This window comes from Coregonus lavaretus (assembly GCF_964263955.1).
Source record: "Coregonus lavaretus genome assembly, chromosome: 2".
Lineage (NCBI taxonomy): Eukaryota > Metazoa > Chordata > Actinopteri > Salmoniformes > Salmonidae > Coregonus > Coregonus lavaretus.
Window position 1 is genome coordinate 86,117,999 of NC_139989.1, and position 25,434 is coordinate 86,143,432.

Consider the following 25,434-nt stretch of genomic DNA (forward strand, 5'->3'; position numbering starts at 1 on the left):
TAAATCACAGACAGTGTCACTAGCAAAGCACCCCCACACCATAACACCTCCTCCTCCATGCTTTACGGTGGGAACTACACATGCCGAGATCATCCGCTCACCCACACCGCTTCTCACAAAGACACGGCAGTTGGAACCAAAAATCTCCAATTTGGACTCCAGACCAAAGGACAAATGTCCACTGGTCTAATGTCCATTGCTCGTGTTTCTTGGCCCAAGCAGGTCTCTTCTTCTTATTGGTGTCCTTTAGTAGTGGTTTCTTTGCAGCAATTCGACCATGAAGGCCTGATTCACACAGTCCCCTCTGAACAGTTGATGTTGAGATGTGTCTGTGTCTTGAAGTCTGTGAAACATTTATTTGGGCTGCAATTTCTGAGGCTAGTAACTCTAATGAACTTATCCTCCGCAGCAGAAGTAACTCTGGGTCTTTCATTTCTGTGGTGGTCATCATGAGAGCCAGTATCATCATAGCGCTTGATGGTTTTTGCGAGTGCACTTGAAGAAACTTTCAAAGTTCTTGAAATGTTCCGTATTGACTGACCTTCAAGTCTTAAAGTAATGATGGACTGTCGTTTCTCTTTGGTTATTTGAGCTGTTCTTGCCATAATATGGACTTGGTCTTTTGCCAAATAGGGCTATCTTCTGAATACACCCCTACCTTGTCACAATATAACTGATTGGCTGAAACGCAATAAGAAAGAAAAAAAATTCCACAAATTAACATTTAAGAAGGCACACCTGTTAATTGAAATGCATTCCAGGTGACTACCTCATGAAGCTGGTTGAGGGAATGCCAAGAGTGTGCAAAGCTGTCATCAAGGCAAAGGGTGGCCTTTTTGAAGATTTTCAAATATAAAATATATTTTCATTTGTTTAACACTTCTTTGGTTACTACATGATTCCATATGTGTTATTTCATAGTTTTGATGTCTTCACTATTATTCTACAATTTAAAAAATAGTAAAGAACTTTTGACTGTTTTTTTTACTATAATTTAAGTAACAAACCTTTGACTGGTACTGTATATATACATATATGAATAGATATGGCAGGTTTCAGGACTCTGATGTATCTTAATATGTAGAAAAAATATACTGCCACTATTTTGACCACCAAAGTATAGCAGTGTGGTTTTAATATGATTTGACTCTTTGCAGGCTGTCAGGCTGTCTAGTCACAGAGGAAGGCTGTGCTTCTCTGGTCTCAGCTCTGAAGTCAAACCCCTCACACCTGAGAGAGCTGGACCTGAGCTACAATCACCCAGGAGACTCAGGAGTCAGACTGCTCTCTGCTGGACTGGAGGATCCACACTGCAGACTGGAGAAACTCAAGTATGTAGATGGTTTATGTCAATGTTCATATCAGATATGTTGGAGTTATCAGGCTAGTTAAGACAAACATTCTGACCACCACTTGGACTAAGTTATATAAGACTGTGTGTGTGTGTGTGTCCAGTGTGAGTGTGTGTGTGAGTGTTCAGTGTGTGTGTGTGTGTGTGAGTGTCCTGTGTGTTTTTGTGTGTGTGTGACTCCAGTGTGTATGTATGTGTGTCCAGTGTGTGTGTGTCCAGTGTGTGTGTGTGTGTGTGTGTCCAGTGTGTGTGTGCGTGTGTGTCCAGTGTGTGTGTGTCCAGTGTGTGTTTGGGGGTCCAGTGTGTGTGTGTGTGTGTGTGTGTGTGCTTGTGTGTGTCCAGTTTGTTTGTGTGTGTGTGTGTGTGTGTGTGTGTGTGTGTGTGTGTGTGTGTGGTGTGTGTCCAGTTTGTGTGTCTGTGTGTGTTCAGTGTGTGTGTGTGTGTGTGTGTGTGTGTGTGTGTCCAGTGTGTGTGTGTGTGTGTGTGTCCAGTGTGTATGTGTGTGTCCAGTGTGGACACACACTCACACTGGACACACACACACACACTTGGCAAACACACACACACACACTGGACACACACACACACACACACACAAACACACTGGACACATACACACACATTGGACACACACACATACTGTGTTTGTGCGTGTGTGTGTCCAGTTTGTGTGTGTTTGTGGTGTGTGTGTGTTTGTGTGTGTGTGTGTTTGAGAGTGTGTGTATGTGTTTCCTGTGTGTGTGTGTGTGTGTCCAGTGTGTGTGTGTGTCCAGTGTGTGTGTGTGTCCAGTATGTGTGTGTGTGTCCAGTGTGTGTGTGTGTTTCCAGTGTGTGTGTGTGTGTGTGTGTCCAGTGTGTGTGTGTGTCCAGTGTGTGTGTGTGTCCCCAGTGTGTGTGTGTGTGTCCAGTGTGTGTGTGTGTGTGTGTCCAGTGTGTGTGTGTGTGTGTGTGTGTGTGTATGTGGGGGGGTCCATTGTGTGTGTGTGTGGTCCAGTGTGTGTGTTTGTGTGTGTGTGTGTGTGTGTGCACCCTGGACACACACACACACACACACACACACACACACACACACACACACACACACAAACAAACTGGACACACACAAGCACACACACACACACACACACACACACTGGACCCCCAAACACACACTGGACACACACACACTGGACACACACACACAAAAACACACTGGACACACACACACACACACTCACTCACACACACTGGACACACACACACACTGGACACATACACATACACACTGAACACACACACACACAAACACACACACTGGACACACACTGGACACACACACACTGGACACACCCACACACACACTGGACACACACACACACACTCAAACTCACATTTGACATACACACACTCACACTGGACACACACACACATTGGACACCAGAGCATATGAGTGGAGTGGAGCGGTGAGAATCTCAGCTCCTCGCTCACAGAGTTGTTCACCCCTCCGCTCCCCCCGCTCAAAGCCACATCAGGCCAGTCCGCTCATTATCGCTCAGTGCTCAACGCAGTTTGCATCGCACTCCACTCAAATCGCCCCCGCTCACTCCAAAAAAGGAACGAAATCTGCATGTATTTCACTTTTAGCTTAAACCACAGCCTTACTTTATCTCCCCGAATTTGTTGCATACAGACTCATCTCGGATTATCCATTCTGTCTTGAAACGGGGATCTAACACTGACGCTAAAATGAGATGTTAATCAGTATAGTATATTCCATAGTGAATTGACACGTTGTTTGCCAATGTTTCTGCAAAAGCAGCGATGCCCATTGGAAGTGCAGCGTGAGTGTAATCGGTGAGCAGGGATTTGATTTATGTGACAGCAGGGAGGATCATCCCCAGGTTCCCCAGCTCCTTCTGCATTTTGTCTGTGAGGTCTGCTAGTGGTGTCAGCACACGGACAAGGTGCGTCAGCTGCGGTACTTGATTCAGGGTGATGTTAGCAACATTAGACTTGAGTTTGTTTTGCCATAACGGGTCTTTTTGGAACAACCGGATGAACGACTGAATCATCAGCAGCTGGGTGCTCCATCGAATGGCGCAGGCATTTGTGGGGCGGACACCTAATTGGTCGGTTTCCTCTGTGCTCTTGCGTACACTTTTCACCAGGTGCCCGACTTTCACTAACAGCCTATTAATGTTGTCGTGCTCGTTAACGGCGTTTTTGATCGCCAGCTGAAGCATGTGAATGGGATTCTCAAATGTAAATTTGACAAAGTAAAGTACTGATTTATCATAGTTTCATAGTAAATTAAACAGATGGATTCTGGGTCAGGATTGAGCATGCTTCAGACTCTTGGTGTGAGCGAGCGAAATTAGAGCGGGACATAGGGCGACGCTCCGTCCTTTTAAAAATGCCGCTCTGCGCTCTGTTCAAAATCCATCCGCTCACGCTCCACACTCGCTCCCGCTCCACTCCGCTCATATGCTCTGCTGGACACACACATTCACTTGACCAACACACAAACTGAACACACACATACAATGGACACAAACTGGACACACACACTGGACACTGGACACACACACACACTGGACACACACACAAACTGGACACACACACTGGACACTGGGCACACACACACACTGGACACACACACACACAGACACACACACACACACACACTGGACACACACACACATACACACTGGGCACACACAAGGAGGACACACATACACACTGGACACACACACACACACACACACACACACACACACACACACACTGGACACACACACACACACACTGGACACACACAAACTGGACACACACACACACACACACACACAAACAGGACACACACACACACACTGGACACACACACATACCACACACACACTGGACACACACACACACACACACACACACACACACACACACACACACACACACACAGACACACACACACACACACACACTGGACACACACACAGACAAACATTCTTACCACCGCTTGTACAAAGTTATATGCTGACTGTGTGTGTGTGTGTGTGTGTGTGTGTGTGTGTGTGTGTGTGTGTGTGTGTGTACTCGTTTTGGTGACATATGAAGACAATTTTATGACAACTCACCTTCAATGTCAGGACGCTCGGAAATATGAGGACATTTTTGGAGTCCTCATTTTTCCGAGCTCACTACAGTGTTCTAGACGACCATAGAATGCCCCTAAACCAAAAATCTGAAAAGTCTTTAAATGTCACAATCTCATGATTTGAAGTGTGTGTGTGTGTTTACGCTTTTTGCTCACCTGTGAATACGCCACCTAGTGGTCAGTTTTGGAACATTAACACACTTTAAACACACTTTAGTCACGTGACACACTTTAGACATGTGACACACTTTAGTTACGTGACATTTCCTGGTTTTGTTTGAGCACACTTTCCAACTATTCAAGATAGATTTACTTGAATACACATAATACATGTCATCATAGTCAACTATAACTAAGCTTTGGATAAAAGTGTCTGCTAAATGGCATATTATTTATTTATTATCATAAAATCCCCCTAAATCCCTCAAATAAAAACGTAATTTAGCATCAATTAGCCAGATAAGCTAATGTTAGCAAATTAGCTGAAAGGAAAGAAAAGGACTTTTGCCACATGGAAAATTCAGAACTGGAAGATGTGCAAGAGAAATGAAGGTAATACATTTATTTTTCTTCATTTACAACTAAAGAGATTGTTATTATCTAAGCTGTTCTTACATTTAAGTGTTCTTGACCACAAATGTTACTTAGCACTATCATGTTTTTCCATTTAAAGCCAAAGTGATGATATTGGTTGTTCAGTTCAGATAATGTTATTTGTAGAGTTTACAGTACTATACTTTTATAACAGTATTTATCTTTGAAGGTGTTAAGATTGCTTACTGTGCTTACTGTGAAAAGATTGCTATTGTGATTGCAGTTGCATAAGGTTTGCACTGATCAGTTAGCCTAATAAGCTAACCGGATACTGCATTAGTAAGAACATGAGCACGATATGACTAAAGGCAGACTAATACCATTTGATATATCCTTATTCGATTCAAATCAAGTATTAGTCTTTTCTGTATTTGTCTCGCTGACTTTTTGTCATCCAATGTAGATGTTTTCTAGTTGAGGAGCACATGGGCAATTGAAGAGCATGTCAAAACGAAGAGCCAGACTTAGTCCTGAGGCTGAGGTTATTCATTTTATTATTTCTGGAAGTGACAAGCCTTGTATAAAGTCAAATGGATCAATGACTATAAAGGTATGTTATACACACACGCTACACTTATTGGGTCATACCATATTGGGATGTCATTTGAAACACATTCAAGTCTTACACAAGTGAAAAAATCACTGCGTACCGCTGCATTAGACACATACGGCTTTAACATCCAATTTCAGAAGTTATGTTGTGATTCTTTTGCAAGCAGTTGGGGGATGGGGAAAAATATTCAAGATTTATGAACTACACCTCCCAACATCTATTAGAATGTGTGATATTGGTGGTAATTTCCTTGGCCAGTCGGCAGACCGTTCGGGATCTGTCAAAGAATTATAAAATATATAAATACATGTCCCTTCTTGCATGTATTTTGTCACCGCTTTATATACACTGCTCAAAAAAATAAAGGGAACACTTAAACAACACAATGTAACTCCAAGTCAATAACACTTCTGTGAAATCAAACTGTCCACTTAGGAAGCAACACTGATTGACAATACATTTCACATGCTGTTGTGCAAATGGAATAGACAACAGGTGGAAATTATAGGCAATTAGCAAGACACCCCCAATAAAGAAGTGGTTCTGCAGGTGGTGACCACAGACCACTTCTCAGTTCCTATGCTTCCTGGCTGATGTTTTGGTCACTTTTGAATGCTGGCGGTGCTTTCACTCTAGTGGTAGCATGAGACGGAGTCTACAACCCACACAAGTGGCTCAGGTAGTGCAGCTCATCCAGGATGGCACATCAATGCGAGCTGTGGCAAGAAGGTTTGCTGTGTCTGCCAGCGTAGTGTCCAGAGCATGGAGGCGCTTCCAGGAGACAGGTCAGTACATCAGGAGACGTGGAGGAGGCCATAGGAGGGCAACAACCCAGCAGCAGGACCTCTACCTCCGCCTTTGTGCAAGGTTGCCAGAGCCCTGCAAAATGACCTCCAGCAGGCCACAAATGTGCATGTGTCTGCTCAAACGGTCAGAAACAGACTCCATGAGGGTGGTATGAGGGCCCGACGTCCACAGGTGGGGGTTGTGCTTACAGCCCAACACCGTGCAGGACGTTTAGCATTTGCCAGAGAACACCAAGATTGGCAAATTCGCCACTGGCGCCCTGTGCTCTCGCAGGTTCACACTGAGCACAGGTGACAGACGTGACAGAGTCTGGAGACGCCGTGGAGAACGTTCTGCTGCCTGCAACATCCTCCAGCATGACCGGTTTGGCGGTGGGTCAGTCATGGTGTGGGGTGGCATTTCTTTGGGGGGCCGCACAGCCCTCCATGTGCTCGCCAGAGGTAGCCTGACTGCCATTAGGTACTGAGATGAGATCCTCAGACCCCTTGTGAGACCATATGCTGGTGAGGTTGGCCCTGGGTTCCTCCTAATGCAAGACAATGCTAGACCTCATGTGGCTGGAGTGTGTCAGCAGTTCCTGCAAGAGGAAGGCATTGATGCTATGGACTGGCCCGCCCGTTCCCCAGACCTGAATCCAATGGAGCAGATCTGTGACATCATGTCTCGCTCCATCCACCAACGCCACGTTGCACCACAGACTGTCCAGGAGTTGGCGGATGCTTTAGTCCAGGTCTGGGAGGAGATCCCTCAGGAGACCATCCGCCACCTCATCAGGAGCATGCCCAGGCATTGTAGGGAGGTCATACAGGCACGTGGAGGCCACAAACACTACTGAGCCTCATTTTGACTTGTTTTAAGGACATTACATCAAAGTTGGATCAGCCTATAGTGTGGTTTATCACTTTAATTTTGAGGGTGACTCCAAATCCAGACCTCCATGGTTTGATAAATTTGATTTCCATTGATAATTTTTGTGTGATTTTGTTGTCAGCACAAGTATTTAATAAGATTATTTCATTTATTCAGATCTAGGATGTGTTGTTTAAGTGTTCCTTTTATTTTTTTGAGCAGTGTATATACACTGATGATTTTTTCAGTTTTAATTAAATAGATTATAATACAGAATATTTATTGTTGTATTTTGTTGTAGACACCAAGTGACAAGATCCCAGCTCAACCTTCAGCAGACCCAGAAGTGAGACAGAAACCCACTTCATCCTTCCAACAGGTTATTACACATTTATTGTAGATATTTTCTATTTAAATTAAATTGTTGTCTCAGTTCATTCCAATATATAAATTAAATGCCTTTTCACTGTATTACAACCAATTTTTTTTGTAAAATGTTCACAATATCAACATCCCGTAACTTGTTTCGATATCAGAGGGTAAACAAAATTAGCCCGACCATTTGACAGAACTAACCGCCCCTCAAAACATCAAATTAATCTTTATTCTCTCTAATGCCTATATTTTTTTTGGGGGGAGGGCAATGTTTTTGCCCATTTAACATACAGTGAGGGAAAAAAGTATTTGATCCCCTGCTGATTTTGTACGTTTGACACTGACAAAGAAATGATCAGTCTATAATTTTAATGGTATGTTTATTTGAACAGTGAGAGACAGAATAACAACAAAAAATTCCAGAAAAACGCATGTCAAAAATGTTATAAATTCGTTTGCATTTTAATGAGGGAAATAAGTATTTGACCTCCTCTCAATCAGAAAGATTTCTGGCTCCCAGGTGTCTTTAATACAGGTAACGAGGTGAGATTAGGATCACACTCTTAAAGGGAGTGCTCCTAATCTCAGCTTGTTACCTGTATAAAAGACACCTGTCCACAGAAGCAATCAATCAATCAGATTCCAAACTCTCCACCATGGCCAAGACCAAAGAGCACTCCAAGGCTGTCAGGGACAAGATTGTAGACCTACACAAGGCTGGAATGGGCTACAAGACCTTCGCTAGCAGCTTGGTGAGAAGGTGACAACAGTTGGTGTGATTATTCGCAAATGAAAGAAACACAAAATATCTGTCAATCTCCTTTGGCCTGGGGCTCCATGCAATATCTCACCTTGTGGAGTTGCAATGATCATGAGAATGGTGAGGAATGAGTCCAGAACTACACGGGAGGATCTTTTCAATGATCTCAAGGCAGCTGGGACCATAGTCACCAAGAAAACAATTGGTAACACACTACGCCGTGAAGGACTGCAGGGCCCACAAGGTCCCCCTGCTCAAGAAAGCACATATACAGGCCCGTCTGAAGTTTGCCAATGAACATCTCAATGATTCAGAGGAGAACTGGGTGAAAGTGTTGTGGTCAGATGAGACCAAAATGGATCTCTTTGGCATCAACTCAATTCGCCGTGTTTGGAGGAGGAGTAATGCTGCCTATGACCCCATGAACACCATCCACACCATCAAACATGGAGGTGGAAACATTATGCTTTGCGGGTGTTTTTCTGCTAAGGGGACAGGACAACTTCACCACATCAAAGGGAAGATGGACGGGGCCATGTACCGTCAAATCTTGGGTGAGAACCTCCTTCCCTCAGCCAGGGCATTGAAAATGGGTCGTGGATGGGTATTCCAGCATGACAATGACCCAAAACACACGGCCAAGGCAACAAAGGATTGGCTCAAGAAGAAGCACATTAAGGTCCTGGAGTGGCCTAGCCAGTCTCCAGACCTTAATCCCATAGAACATCTGTGGAGGGAGCTGAAGGTTCGAGTTGCCAAACGTCAGGCTCGAAACCTTAATGACTTGGAGAAGATCTGCAAAGAGGAGTGAGACAAAATCCCTCCTGAGATGTGTGCAAACCTGGTGGCCAACTACAAGAAACGTCTGACCTCTGTGATTGCCAACAAGGGTTTTGCCTCCAAATACTAAGTCATGTTTTGCAGAGGGGTCAAATACTTCTTTCTCTCATTAAAATGCAAATCAATTTATAACATTTTTGACATGCGTTTTTCTGGATTTCTTTTTTTGTTATTCTGTCTCTCACTGTTCAAATAAACTTACCATTAAAATTATAGACTGATCATGTCTTTATCAGTGGGCAAACGTACAAAATCAGCAGGGGATCAAATACTTTTTTCCCTCACTGTACTTATCAATTTGCGTGATTTAATTTATATGGCAGTAGATCCATTTACATTACTTTTCAGGTTGTGAGCTTTCTTTGACCACAAAAGAATAACTCGAAGTCAGGAACCTTGACTCTAGAAGTGTTCAGTCGTCATGTCCTCATTTCGTACTTAGTCTGTTCAAGACGTAAATGTGTTTCAGATGACGTCCCGATATGGTATGACCCAACCAGACTAGAGTGTGTGTTTTACAAGATCCTCATATTGTTGGTTAGCAGATATTGTACAGTTTTAACCATTTCTATAGTCTTGCATAAAAAGCCCAGATCCACATATGAATTATCTTTCCTAACATCTGTGGTCAATGTAGCCCTTGACCACAGCAATGAGTCTCACCCCAAAGGCGATTATGATAGACAGGTGGTAGGAATATATGGTGACTGAACTGAGTATGATCATTAGCTTACTAATTAGATATGATCTATATTATATAACACAATATTTCTGACATGTTATTGTTGTATTTCGTTGCAGACACCAAGTGACAAGATCCCAGCTCAACCTTCAGCAGACAAAGAAGTGAGACAGAAATCCACTTCATCCTTCCAACAGGTTATTAAACATTTATTGTAGATATTTTCTATTTAAATTAAATTGATGTCTCAGTTCATTCCAATATATAAATTAAATGGATTTTTTACTGGATTACAACCAACTTTTTGTGTAAAATGTTCAGAATATCAACATCCCGTAACTTGTTTCGATATCATTGCGTAAACAAAATTAGCAAAACCATTTGACAGAACTAACCGCCCCCCAAAACATCAAATTAATCTTTATTCTCTCTAATGCCTATGTTTGTTTGTTTTTTGGGCAATGTTTTTGCCCATTTAACATACATCTTATCAATTTGTGTGATTTAATTTATATGACAGTATATCCATTTACATTACTTTTAAGGTTGTGATCTTTCTTTGACCACAAAAGGATAACTCAAAGTCAGGAACCTTGACTCTAGATGTGTTCAGTCGTCAGGTCCTCATTTCGTACTTAGTCTGTTCAAGACGTAAATGTGTTTCAGATGATGTCCCGATATGGTATGACCCAACCAGAGTAGAGTGTGTGTGTTACACGGTCCTCATATTGTTGGTTAGCAGATATTGTACAGTTTTAACCATTTCTATAGAGTCTTTCATAAAAAGGCCAGATCCACATATGAATTATCTCTCCTAACGTCTATGGTCAATGCAGCCCTTGACCTCAGCAATGAGTCTCACCCCAAAGGCGATTATGATAGACAGGTGGTAGGAATATATTGTGACTGAACTGAGTATGATCATTAGTTTACTAATTAGATATGATCTATATTATATAACACAATATTTCTGACATGTTATTGTTGTATTTTGTTGCAGACACCAAGTGACAAGATCCCAGCTCAACCTTCAGCAGACCCAGAAGTGAGACAGAAATCCACTTCATCCTTCCAACAGGTTATTACACATTTATTGTAGAAATTTTCTATTTAAATTAAATTGATGACTCAGTTCATTCCAGTATATAAATTAAATGGCTTTTTACTGTATTACAACCAACTTTTTGTGTAAAATGTTCACAATATCAACATCCCGTAACTTGTTTCAATATTATTGCGTAAACAAAATTAGCCCGACCATTTGACAGAACTAACCGCCCCTCAAAACATAAAATTAATCTATATTCTCTCTAATGCCTATGTTTGTTTGTTTTTGGGCAATATTTTTTCCCATTTAACATACTTCTTATCAATTTGCGTGATTTAATTTATATAGCAGTATATCCATTTACATTACTTTTAAGGTTGTGAGCTTTCTTTGACCACAAAAGGATAACTCAAAGTCAGGAACCTTGACTCTAGATGTGTTCAGTCGTCAGGTCCTCATTTCGTACTTAGTCTGTTCAAGACGTAAATGTGTTTCAGATGATGTCCCAATATGGTATGACCCAACCAGAGTAGAGTGTGTGTGTTACACGGTCCTCATATTGTTGGTTAGCAGATATTGTACAGTTTTAACCATTTCTATAGAGTCTTGCATAAAAAGGCCAGATCCACATATGAATTATCTCTCCTAACATCTGTGGTCAATGCAGCCCTTGACCTCAGCAATGAGTCTCACCCCAAAGGCGATTATGATAGACAGGTGGTAGGAATATATTGTGACTGAACTGAGTATGATCATTAGTTTACTAATTAGATATGATCTATATTATATAACACAATATTTCTGACATGTTATTGTTGTATTTTGTTGCAGACACCAAGTGACAAGATCCCAGCTCAACCTTCAGCAGACCCAGAAGTGAGACAGAAATCCACTTCATCCTTCCAACAGGTTATTACACATTTATTGTAGATATTTTCTATTTAAATAAATTGATGTCTCAGTTCATTCCAGTATATAAATTAAATGGCTTTTTACTGTATTACAACCAACTTTTTGTGTAAAATGTTCACAATATTAACATCCTGTAACTTCTTTCGATATCATTGCATAAACAAAATTAGCCCGACCATTTGACAGAACTAACCGCCCCTCAAAACATAAAATTAATCTTTATTCTCTCTAATGCCTATGTTTGATTGTTTTTTGGGCAATGTTTTTTCCCATTTAACATACTTCTTATAAATTTGCGTGATTTAATTTACATGACAGTAGATCCATTTACATTACTTTTAAGGATGTGAGCTTTCTTTGACCACAAAAGGATAACTCAAAGTCAGGAACCTTGACTCTAGATGTGTTCAGTCGTCAGGTCCTCATTTCGTACTTAGTCTGTTCAAGACGTAAATGTGTTTCAGATGACGTCCCGATATGGTATGACCCAACCAGAGTAGAGTGTGTGTGTTACACGGTCCTCATATTGTTGGTTAGCGGATATTGTACAGTTTTAACCATTTCTATAGAGTATTGCATAAAAAGCCCAGATCCACATATTAATTATCTTTCCTAACATCTGTGGTCAATGCAGGCCTTGACCACAGCAATGAGTCTCACCCCAAAGGCGATTATGATAGACAGGTGGTAGGAATATATTGTGACTGAACTGAGTACAATCATTAGTTTACTAATTAGATATGATCTATATTATATAACACAATATTTATGACATGTTATTGTTGTATTTCGTTGCAGACACCAAGTGACATTATCCCAGCTCAACCTTCAGCAGACCCAGAAGTGAGACAGAAATCCACTTCATCCTTCCAACAGGTTATTAAACATTTATTGTAGATATTTTCTATTTAAATTAAATTGATGCCTCAGTTCATTCCAATATATAAATTAAATGGCTTTTTACTCTATTACAACCAACTTTTTGTGTAAAATGTTCACAATATCAACATCCCGTAACTTGTTTTGATATCATTGCGTAAACAAAATTAGCCCGACCATTTGACAGAACTAACCGCCCCTCAAAACATAAAATTAATATTTATTCTCTCTAATGCCTATGTTTGTTTGTTTTTTGGCAGTGTTTTTGCACATTTAACATACTTCTTATCAATTTGCGTGATTTAATTTATATGGCAGTAGATCCATTTACATTACTTTTAAGGTTGTGAGCTTTCTTTGACGACAAAAGGATAACTCAAAGTCAGGAAACTCGACTCTAGATGTGTTCAGTCGTCAGGTCCTCATTTCGTACTTAGTCTGTTCAAGACGTAAATGTGTTTCAGGTGACGTCCCGATATGGTATGACACAACCAGAGTAGAGTGTGTGTGTTACACGGTCCTCATATTGTTGGTTAGCAGATATTGTACAATTTTAACCATTTCTAAAAAGCATAAAAAGCCCAGATCCACATATGAATTATCTTTCCTAACATCTGTGGTCAATGCAGCCCTTGACCACAGCAATGAGTCTCACCCCAAAGGCGATTATGATAGATAGGTGGTAGGAATATATGGTGACTGAACTGAGTATGATCATTAGCTTACTAATTAGATATGATCTATATTATATACAATATTTCTAACATGTTATTGTTGTATTTCGTTGCAGACACCAAGTGACAAGATCCCAGCTCAACCTTCAGCAGACCCAGAGGTGAGACAGAAATCCACTTCATCCTTCCAACAGGTTATTAAACATTTATTGTAGATATTTTCTATTTAAATTAAAATGATGTCTCAGTTCATTCTAATATATAAATTAAATGGCTTTTTACTGTATTACAACCAACTTTTTGTGTAAAATGTTCACAATATCAACATCCCGTAACTTGTTTCGATATCATTGCGTAAACAAAATTAGCCCCACCATTTGACAGAACTAACCGCCCCTCAAAACATAAAATTAATCTTTATTCTCTCTAATGCCTATGTTGTTTTTTTTGGGGGGGGCAATGTTTTTGCCCATTTAACATACTTATCAATTTGCGTGATTTAATTCATATGACAGTAGATCCATTTACATTACTTTTAAGGTTGTGAGCTTTCTTTGACCACAAAAGGATAACTCAAAGTCAGGAACCTTGACTCTAGATGTGTTCAGTCGTCAGGTCCTCATTTCGTACTTAGTCTGTTCAAGACGTAAATGTGTTTCAGATGACGTCCCGATATGGTATGACACAACCAGAGTAGAGTGTGTGTGTTACACGGTCCTCATATTGTTGGTTAGCAGATATTGTACAATTTTAACCATTTCTAAAAAGCATAAAAAGCCCAGATCCACATATGAATTATCTTTCCTAACATCTGTGGTCAATGCAGCCCTTGACCACAGCAATGAGTCTCACCCCAAAGGCGATTATGATAGATAGGTGGTAGGAATATATGGTGACTGAACTGAGTATGATCATTAGCTTACTAATTAGATATGATCTATATTATATACAATATTTCTAACATGTTATTGTTGTATTTCGTTGCAGACACCAAGTGACAAGATCCCAGCTCAACCTTCAGCAGACCCAGAGGTGAGACAGAAATCCACTTCATCCTTCCAACAGGTTATTAAACATTTATTGTAGATATTTTCTATTTAAATTAAAATGATGTCTCAGTTCATTCTAATATATAAATTAAATGGCTTTTTACTGTATTACAACCAACTTTTTGTGTAAAATGTTCACAATATCAACATCCCGTAACTTGTTTCGATATCATTGCGTAAACAAAATTAGCCCCACCATTTGACAGAACTAACCGCCCCTCAAAACATAAAATTAATCTTTATTCTCTCTAATGCCTATGTTGTTTTTTTTGGGGGGGGCAATGTTTTTGCCCATTTAACATACTTATCAATTTGCGTGATTTAATTCATATGACAGTAGATCCATTTACATTACTTTTAAGGTTGTGAGCTTTCTTTGACCACAAAAGGATAACTCAAAGTCAGGAACCTTGACTCTAGATGTGTTCAGTCGTCAGGTCCTCATTTCGTACTTAGTCTGTTCAAGACGTAAATGTGTTTCAGATGACGTCCCGATATGGTATGACACAACCAGAGTAGAGTGTGTGTGTTACACGGTCCTCATATTGTTGGTTAGCAGATATTGTACAATTTTAACCATTTCTAAAAAGCATAAAAAGCCCAGATCCACATATGAATTATCTTTCCTAACATCTGTGGTCAATGCAGCCCTTGACCACAGCAATGAGTCTCACCCCAAAGGCGATTATGATAGATAGGTGGTAGGAATATATGGTGACTGAACTGAGTATGATCATTAGCTTACTAATTAGATATGATCTATATTATATACAATATTTCTAACATGTTATTGTTGTATTTCGTTGCAGACACCAAGTGACAAGATCCCAGCTCAACCTTCAGCAGACCCAGAGGTGAGACAGAAATCCACTTCATCCTTCCAACGGGTTATTAAACATTTATTGTAGATATTTTCTATTTAAATTAAAATGATGTCTCAGTTCATTCTAATATATAAATTAAATGGCTTTTTACTGTATTACAACCAACTTTTTGTGTAAAATGTTCACAATATCAACATCCCGTAACTTGTTTCGATATCATTGCGTAAACAAAATTAGCCCCACCATTTGACAGAACTAACCGCCCCTCAAAACATAAAATTAATCTTTATTCTCTCTAATGCCTATGTTTTTTTTTGGGGGGGGGGCAATGTTTTTGCCCATTTAACATACTTCTTATCAATTTGCGTGATTTAATTCATATGACAGTAGATCCATTTACATTACTTTTAAGGTTGTGAGCTTTCTTTGACCACAAAAGGATAACTCAAAGTCAGGAACCTTGACTCTAGATGTGTTCAGTCATCAGGTCCTCATTTCGTACTTAGTCTGTTCAAGACGTAAATGTGTTTCAGATGACGTCCCGATATGGTATGACCCAACCAGAGTAGTGTGTGTGTTACACGGTCCTCATATTGTTGGTTAGCAGATATTTTACAGTTTTAACCATTTCTATAGAGTCTTGCATAATAAGCCCAGATCCACATATGAATTATCTTTCCTAACATCTGTGGTCAATGCAGCCCTTGACCTCAGCAATGAGTCTCACCCCAAAGGCGATTATGATAGACAGGTGGTAGGAATATATTGTGACTGAACTGAGTATGATAATTAGTTTACTAATTAGATACGATCTATATTATATAACACAATATTTCTGACATGTTATTGTTGTAATTTGTTGCAGACACCAAGTGAAAAGATCCCAGATAAACCTTCAGCAGACCCAGAGGTGAGACAGAAATCCACTTCATCCTTCCAACAGGTTATTACACATTTATTATATATATTTTCTATTTAAATTAAATTGATGTCTTAGTTCATTCCAGTATATAAATTAAATGGCTTTTTACTGTATTACAACCAACTTTTTGTGTAAAATGTTCACAATATCAACATCCCGTAACTTGTTTCGATATCATTGCGTAAACAAAATTAGCCCGACCATTTGACAGAACTAACCGCCCCTCAAAACATAAAATTAATCTTTATTCTCTATAATGCCTATGTTTGTTTGTTTTTTGGGCAGTGTTTTTGCACATTTAACATACTTCTTATCAATTTGCGTGATTTAATTTATATGGCAGTAGATCCATTTACATTACTTTTAAGGTTGTGAGCTTTCTTTGACCACAAAAGGATAACTCAAAGTCAGGAACCTTGACTCTAGATGTGTTCAGTCGTCAGGTCCTCATTTCGTACTTAGTCTGTTCAAGACATAAATGTGTTTCAGATGACGTCCCGATATGGTATGACCCAACCAGAGTAGAGTGTGTGTGTTACACGGTCCTCATATTGTTGGTTAGCAGATATTGTACAGTTTTAACCATTTCTATAGAGTCTTGCATAAAAAGCCCAGATCCACATATGAATTATCTTTCCTAACATCTGTGGTCAATGCAGCCCTTGACCTCAGCAATGAGTCTCACCCCAAAGGCGATTATGATAGACAGGTGGTAGGAATATATTGTGACTGAACTGAGTATGATCATTAATTTACTAATTAGATATGATCTATATTATATAACACAATATTTCTGACATGTTATTGTTGTATTTTGTTGCAGACACCAAGTGAAAAGATCCCAGATCAACCTTCAGCAGACCCAGAAGTGAGACAGAAATCCACTTCATCCTTCCAACAGGTTATTACACATTTATTATAGATATTTTCTATTTAAATTAAATTGATGTCTCAGTTCATTCCAGTATATAAATTAAATGGCTTTTTACTGTGTTACAACCAACTTTTTGTGTAAAATGTTCACAATATCAACATCCCGTAACTTGTTTCGATATCATTGCGTAAACAAAATGAGCCCGACCATTTGACAGAACTAACCGCCCCTCAAAACATAAAATTAATCTATATTCTCTCTAATACCTATGTTTGTTTCTTTTTTGGGCAATGTTTTTGCCCATTTAACATACTTCTTATCAATTTGTGTGATTTAATTCATATGGCAGTAGATCCATTTACATTACTTTTCAGGTTGTGAGCTTTATTTGACCACAAAAGGATAACTCAAAGTCAGGAACCTTGACTCTAGATGTGTTCAGTCGTCATGTCCTCATTTCGTACTTAGTCTGTCCAAGACGTAAATGTGTTTCAGATGACGTCCCGATATGGTATGACCCAAACAGAGTAGAGTGTGTGTGTTACACGGTCCTCATATTGTTGGTTAGCAGATATTGTACAGTTATAACCATTTCTATTGAGTCTTGCATAAAAAGCCCAGATCCACATATGAATTATCTTTCCTAACATCTGTGGTCAATGCAGCCCTTGACCACAGCAATGAGTCTCACCCCAAAGGCGATAATGATAGACAGGTGGTAGGAATATATTGTGACTGAACTGAGTATGATAATTAGTTTACTAATTAGATATGATCTGTATTATATAACACAATATTTCTGACATGTTATTGTTGTAATTTGTTGCAGATAACAATTGACAAGATCCCAGGTCTTCATATTGTTGGTTAGCAGATATTGTACAGTTTTAACCATTTCTATAGAGTCTTGTTTAAAAACCCCAGATCCAAAAACAGTATTGTTAATTTCTTAAGCCAAATTATTTTCACATACAGTATAATGTATAATATCCTAATTTACTGTTACGGTACTGTGTTATTACAAACAAATATTTATTTTTCATCATTTAATTCAAGGCAAGCAAGTCCAGTGGATTTGTACCCTTCCAGTGTCCTACTTCAAAGCTGGTAAGAAAGCTGCATTATTTTCATTAGATAAAATAGTTAATGTTCTTAATTAACACAGAAATTTCAAGTAAGACTTATACAAATTAATTTTTGATTTGTACAGCTTAGAAAAATACGCCATTTGCAAAATCTGAGGCGCCATCATGATCGTTGTGAGGATCGTTATGAGAAGGCTAAAAAAGAGATAGCTGAGAGACAGAGGTCAATCTTAAAAGGAAGACTGCCTTACCTGCAGGGGAAAGGGCTGGATGACATTGAGGTCAATCCTGAAGGTAACATTTTGTTTGGAATATAGTTTTTAGTCACTTCAAATATAACTATTATAAGTGTTGTTAGTCCTTAATTTAAATAACTGGCCGTAAATGTTTTTTACCCAACCAGATGAAGTAGAAATGAGTGATGATGATTCCAGCGAAGAAACCATTGCTGACCTACATCAATGCAAAGGTATCCTGACTTGCATATATGTGGTAATATCTTTAAGTTATGTAACATAAATGCACATTTCTGTGTGGATTATCGAAATTATCCTCTATCTGTTTTTAAACAATCACATTGGTGGTGATAAGTAATTCCACATTTATGGATTTGCAATCAGTTTATGTTTATATCTCAAATATCAGTTAATATCTAATTTAGAATTGAATATTGCCTGACATTGAGGTTGTTTACAGTGAATAATACAAGCAAGCAAACGTATTGTCATAAAGCTCATAGAACATAATCACATTTATCATTACTTTGCAAAGGCTCAACAACAGAGACTTCTAGGGACCAGACACTTCTGAGGCAAACACCAGAGTCAACCACCCTGGACAACATGGAGGGCACTTCTGAGTCAACCACCCTGGACAACATGGAGGGCACTTCTGAGTCAACCACCCTGGACAACATGGAGGGCACTCCTGAGTCAACCACCTTGGATAACGTACACATGAGCAACACACAACCAAGACATGGTAAAATAGTCACATCCCAAGCATCCTCAAAGTGCTCCAAAGGAAAGCAAGGTTAGTAAGCATTTTGTATTCACATGTATTGATAACATCATATAACTACTAACTAGAATCCTTTGTATTATATCCTCCATTTGTCACTTTAGCAGAGCTCATTGTTAATCAGTTGTATTTTGTTTCCATTTATGAAAGCTGTGAAGGTGAGAAGCAAGTGGACAGGTGATGAAGTGAAAGCTGTTGAGCGGCATTTGCTTCATTTCATAACAAGCTGCAGAATACCAGGTAAAAAGGACTGTGACTCCTGCCTCCAAGCAGAGCCAGTAGCTCTGAAAGACAGAGACTGGGTTGCTATCAAATACTACATCCACAACAGAAACGTAGCATTAAAAAGGAAGATGAATAGATAGAACTAGAGCATGCCAACTGTAGCTCAGGTACCATTCAATTCCAATTTCAATCAGCTTCTCCTCAGATAGTGTTAATATCTGTGGGTTTCATGTTCATATTATTTTATTTTCCTTAAATGATTTATATTGTTGGTTCTTGTACAAACATGCCACATAGGCTCGACTGTAGATCCCACATGTTCGTATGTTTATGTATAATTGAGGGCTATTAATGAGCATATGTTTGCCACTTATGGTCAAATTTTTTTGGAATAACAGTTGATGATATAGGTTAATACTCTGCTCTCATTGACAGGGAAAAGAGATAAACAGTACTTAAAGGGATTGTTATTGTTCTTAAGTTTTCAGAAGCACTTTGTTCTTAACCACAAGTTGTTGAATGTGGCAAGGTGTTTAAATTACTGTTAAACTATTCCATTTCAATGGGTGCTTGTAACAGGCCTCGTGTATGGTAACTTGCACTATGTAACTATGATGTAAATCCCTACGTTATTTAGACAGGTTAGCTGAATGTACACTGTCATGTTTCATAGAAGCTGGATGCTTTAATAGAGAGTTTCTCATTCATTTCAAACATGCCATTTCTACTGCCTTGTGCATAGCAGGGAAGGAGGCAAAGTGTAGGTAGTCTATTCTGGGTGTTCAATTGATTTGTTAATTTGCATATTTTCGCTGGCACTCAATAAAAGTAAGGCATAAAGTGTTCCCTCTTTTTTTACATGAATATTGACTGCAAATGTATTGTTATAAATAACAATAATACGACTTAAACAGTAGACTGAGAATATATTATATTTATGAGCTATGTGAACATGGATAGGCATTTCTGTTGAAGGTTACCTGTCTGGTGAGCATGATTATTATACATTACATTACATTTACGTCATTTAGCAGATGCTCTTATCCAGAACGACTTACATATATATATATTTTTTTATACTGGCCCCCTGTGGGAATCGAACCTACAACCCTGGCGTTACAAACGCCATGCTCTATCAACTGAGCTACATCCATGCCGGCCATTCCCTCCCCTACGCTGGACGAATTGTGCGCCGCCCATGAGTCTCCCGGTCGCGGCCGGCTGCGACAGAGCCTGGATTCGAACCAGGATCTCTAGTGACACAGTTAGCACTGCGATGCAGTGCCTTAGACCACTGCGCCACTCAGGAGGATTATAATAATTTTTTAAAAGCTTTAGTTAAGTATTGTACACCTATGATTCTTATGCAGACATTTCAACATGTAACCGGAACCACGTTAAAATACAGACCCTATTTACAGGTTCTTCATAAGTCACATAAACCTGAAAATCAGTGTGTATCTATGGGCTGCTGTTGCTATGGGCCTTATATGTCACATGAACCCGAAAAAGTCCTCATATATACTATTAAAATCAGGTCTGAACAAAATATAGCCCTAGACAAAATCTCAACAGATGGATGTATTCCTAGAATCATGGGACCAAACTATTCTGATTCCCAGATCTCTTGGACCTTGGGAAAGGCATGTCCCAATATGTCACATTTTTGTCATAAGTCCTGATATTGTCTATAAACACGTATGTGTGTGTGTGTGTGTGTGTGTGTGTGTGTGTGTGTGTGTGTGTGTGTGTGTGTGTGTGTGTGTGTGTGTGTGTGTGTGAGAGTTCAAGTGTATCCCTCAATGACTGTCTGTTCTTCTGCTTACCGCTACAGTGTGGAACATGGTGGAGAGAACATGATGAAACCTGGACTTAGAAAATGTGAGTGTGACTGCTGTGAAGAATATGACAAAGAATAAGTCTTAATTCAAGTGAAGTCAAAGTCAAAGACCACCATCATTACAATGTGTGTGTCTGTGTATGTGTGTGTGTGGCGTGTTTGTGTTACTTTAGAAATGTGATTGTGTGTGTTCAGTGTGTGTGTGTGTGTGTGTGTGTAATTAATGTGAATAATTGTGTTTATATTACCATACAGTATAACATATGATCATTCAACAAGTCTCAAGTTACCTTAACTTCTCCTTTTGATACCTAGAAACATCTAAATTAAATGAATTAGTGAAAAGTGAGTTAATATTCTAATGTGAATGATGATGATTTCTAATATTGTGTCTGGTTGCATCCATCAGATGTCTGTGATCTCACACTGGACCTAAACACAGTAAACAGATTCCTCTCTCTGTCTGAGGAGAACAGGAAGGTGACATGGAGGAGAGAGGAGCAGCCGTATCCTGATCACCCAGAGAGATTTCAGGGCTGGGAACAGGTGCTGTGTAGAGAGGGTCTGACTGGGCGCTGTTACTGGGAGGTAGAGTGGAGTGGGAGAGGGGCTGTTATAGGAGTGACATATAAAGGAATCAGCAGGAGAGGAAGGGGTGATGACTGTGGGATTGGATTCAATGACAAGTCCTGGAGTCTGACCTGCTCTGACAACAGTTACTATGCCTGTCACAATAATAAGTCCACTATCATAGACGTCCCCTCCTCCAGCCCCCACAGAGTAGGAGTGTATCTGGACTGGCCAGCCGGCACTCTGTCCTTCTACAGAGTCTCCTCTGACACACTGACCCACCTGAACACATTCCACTCCACATTCACTGAGCCCCTCTATCCAGGGTTTTGGGATCATGTTGACTCCTCAGTGTCCCTGTAAATAATAACCATGGTAACACTGACAAACACACACACATTGGACACACACACTGAACAAACACAAACTGGACACACACACTGAACACACTGGACACACACACACACACACTGGACACACACACACACACACACACACTAGACACACACACACCAACACACTGGACACACACACACACTGGACACACACTCTGAACACACACACACACACACACACTGGACACAAACACACACACAGGACACACACACACACACACACAATGAACACACACACACTGAACACACACAGACACACACACTGAACACACACACACTGAACACGCACACACACACACACACACACACACACACATACACACACACACACACACACACACTGAGCACACACATACTGAACACACACACGGGACACACACACATACACACACTGGATACACACACACACACACTGGACACACACACACACGCACACTGGACACACACACAGGACACACACACTAGACACACACACACACACTGACAAACACACACTGGACACGTACACTGGACACACACACACACACTGGACATACACACACATACACACACACGCACAATGGACACAAACACTAGACACACACACATACACACACACACTGGACACACACACACACACACAGGACAAACACACTGGACACACACTGGACACACACACTGGACACACACACTGGACACACACACACACATTGGACACACACAGAAACTGGACACATACAAACACACACACACACACACACACACACACACACACACTGGACACACACACACACACACTGGACACTCACACACACACACTGGACACACACACACACACATTGGACACACAAACACACTGGACACAAACACACACTGGACATACACACACATACACACACTGGACACACACAGGACACACACACACACACACACTGGTCACACACACACACACACACACACACACACACACACACACACACACACACTGGACACACACAGGAGACACACACACACACAAACACTGGACACACACACACACACACTGGACACACACAAAGTACACACACACACACACACACACGCTGGACACACACACACACACACACAGGATACACACACACACAGGACACACACACACTGGACACACATACAGGACACACACACACACACACACTGGACACACAGAGGAGACACACACACACACACACACAAACACTGGACACACACAAAGTACACACTGGACACACACAAAGTACACACACACACACACACACACACACTGGACACACACACACACACAGGATACACACACACACACACTGGACACACACACACGACAAACACACACAGGACACACACACACACACATTTTGGAACATGACTGACATTTTTTTCCTTTTATGATCTTTTACCACTTTGCATGTTTTATTGATGTTCTTATGATATATTTTACTGTTTGTGTGTACGTACCACAGGAGGTTGGTGGGACCTTAGTTGGGGAGGACAGGCTTGTAATGGCTGGAGCGGATTGAGTGGAATGGTATCAAATACATCAAATACATGGTTTCCATGGTTTCCATGTGTTTGATGCCATTTCATTGGCTCCGTTCCAGCCATTATTGTGAGCCGTCCTCCCCTCAGCAGCCTCCACTGGTATGTACTGTCCTATATGAGCTCCAACAAGGAATTCCAATGTATGTATTACTTTTAATACCTGCAAATGGCAAATAAACTACTTGAACTCCTTATGAGTGTCTGCAGCCGACTAGGCTGTTGCCGTCTGACAAGATGCCATCTGACATTACAGGAATATTCTGCAAATGTTGATGAATCCACCCAAAGCAACATGCAGTCTATCCACAAGACTCCCATGAAGTTATAGTGTGACGTTATGAGTTGACGTTAAGGTAACATACTCAGAACATACTGCACTTTTTGATAGTGTTTTAGGTGTATCTCTGTTTAAAAATGTAAACTCTTACAATAACACCGTTAAAATACCAATGTGATACTTTGTTGCATATATTTTATGTTGAAAAACTAATTGTATAATTGTATATGGACATATGCTCCATAATTGTACAATTGTGCATGGATATATTGTACTTTTCATAATAAAATATACTTTAAATAAGAAAAAGCATGTTAATTTTCAAAACAATGTCGATATCGATTTTACATTGTCCTCTCCCAGTCACAGGTTGACTTTTGTCATGAATCTTGCCCTGGAGGCAGAACTGCGCCATTTCCTCTAGATATGCCAGCTGCAAAGTCAATATTGGCTATATCGTAAACATTTGTGGAAAATAATGTTGTTTTATGGTCTTAATTTAAGGTAAGGATTAGCAGTGAGGTTAAAGTTAGCATTAAAATCAGATATTATTACTTTATGCCTGTGCCAGCTAGTGACCACTTTGCAGAAGGTGAAGGGAAGGAAACAGGTTAAAGAAGGATGTTTAAGCCTGGAGACAATTGAGACATGGATATTGTGTGTGTGCCATTCAGAGGGTGAATGGGCAAGACAAAATATGTAAGTGCCTTTGAACGGGGTATGGTAGTAGGTGCCATGCACACCGGTTTGTGTCAAGAACTGCAACGCTGCTGGGTTTTTCACACTCATGTTCCACCAACCAAAGGACATCCAGCCAACTTGACAACTGTGGGAAGAATTGGCTTCAACATGGGCCAGCATCCCTGTGGAACGCTTTCAACACCTTGTAGAGTCCATGCCCCGATGAATTGAGGCTGTTCTGAGTTCAAAAGTGGGGAGGTAACTCAATATTAGGAAGGTGTTTGATTTTCTATGGAAGTCATTCAGATGACAAGAGGCTAAGCCCGTACCGCTTGTCATTGAATCCAGTACTGTAACCATTAAATAACAATGAATCAACTCTCCATCTAAGTGGTCGACTACTCTCTTCCATCCTGAAGTAGGAGATACCAGAGAAACTGGTCATAACAGTGTTGTGAATATTTAGTCCACTCAGTGTATAACCTGTAGCTACACTGTGCAGTTAGCACCTTAACAGACGGCCCCTGTCTTTATCAGCATTATAAAAGATGACAGTATTTCAACCACATCAAATATGCATCCAAGCCAAACTGAAATCTTATCAGAAACATGTTGGGTATCTGGGAAAGCAGTGGGGAGGGGGGGGTTCTCTGGGGAAGCAGTGGGGAGGGGGGGTTTCTCTGGG

At 40.2% G+C, this 25,434-nt stretch overlaps 1 protein-coding gene across 1 annotated transcript in view; it reads left to right on the forward strand.

Annotated features, from left to right (window-relative positions):
* The window catches only part of LOC311141004 (uncharacterized protein), a gene marked incomplete at its 3' end in the record, with an annotated part of 42,239 nt that extends 20,013 nt beyond the window's left edge, over window positions 1-22,226 (forward strand). Inside the window, exons 10-26 of the mRNA XM_084176280.1 lie at window positions 5,590-5,625; window positions 7,586-7,663; window positions 10,061-10,138; window positions 10,942-11,019; window positions 11,821-11,898; window positions 12,700-12,777; window positions 13,571-13,648; window positions 14,442-14,519; window positions 15,313-15,390; window positions 16,193-16,270; window positions 17,073-17,150; window positions 18,180-18,230; window positions 18,334-18,502; window positions 18,612-18,677; window positions 18,980-19,240; window positions 19,379-19,468; window positions 21,703-22,226. Coding sequence (XP_084032406.1) covers window positions 5,590-5,625; window positions 7,586-7,663; window positions 10,061-10,138; window positions 10,942-11,019; window positions 11,821-11,898; window positions 12,700-12,777; window positions 13,571-13,648; window positions 14,442-14,519; window positions 15,313-15,390; window positions 16,193-16,270; window positions 17,073-17,150; window positions 18,180-18,230; window positions 18,334-18,502; window positions 18,612-18,677; window positions 18,980-19,240; window positions 19,379-19,468; window positions 21,703-22,226 — 1,977 coding nt within the window. The remainder of the gene's footprint in view (window positions 1-5,589; window positions 5,626-7,585; window positions 7,664-10,060; window positions 10,139-10,941; window positions 11,020-11,820; window positions 11,899-12,699; window positions 12,778-13,570; window positions 13,649-14,441; window positions 14,520-15,312; window positions 15,391-16,192; window positions 16,271-17,072; window positions 17,151-18,179; window positions 18,231-18,333; window positions 18,503-18,611; window positions 18,678-18,979; window positions 19,241-19,378; window positions 19,469-21,702) is intronic.
* Window positions 22,227-25,434: the final 3,208 nt, after the last annotated feature.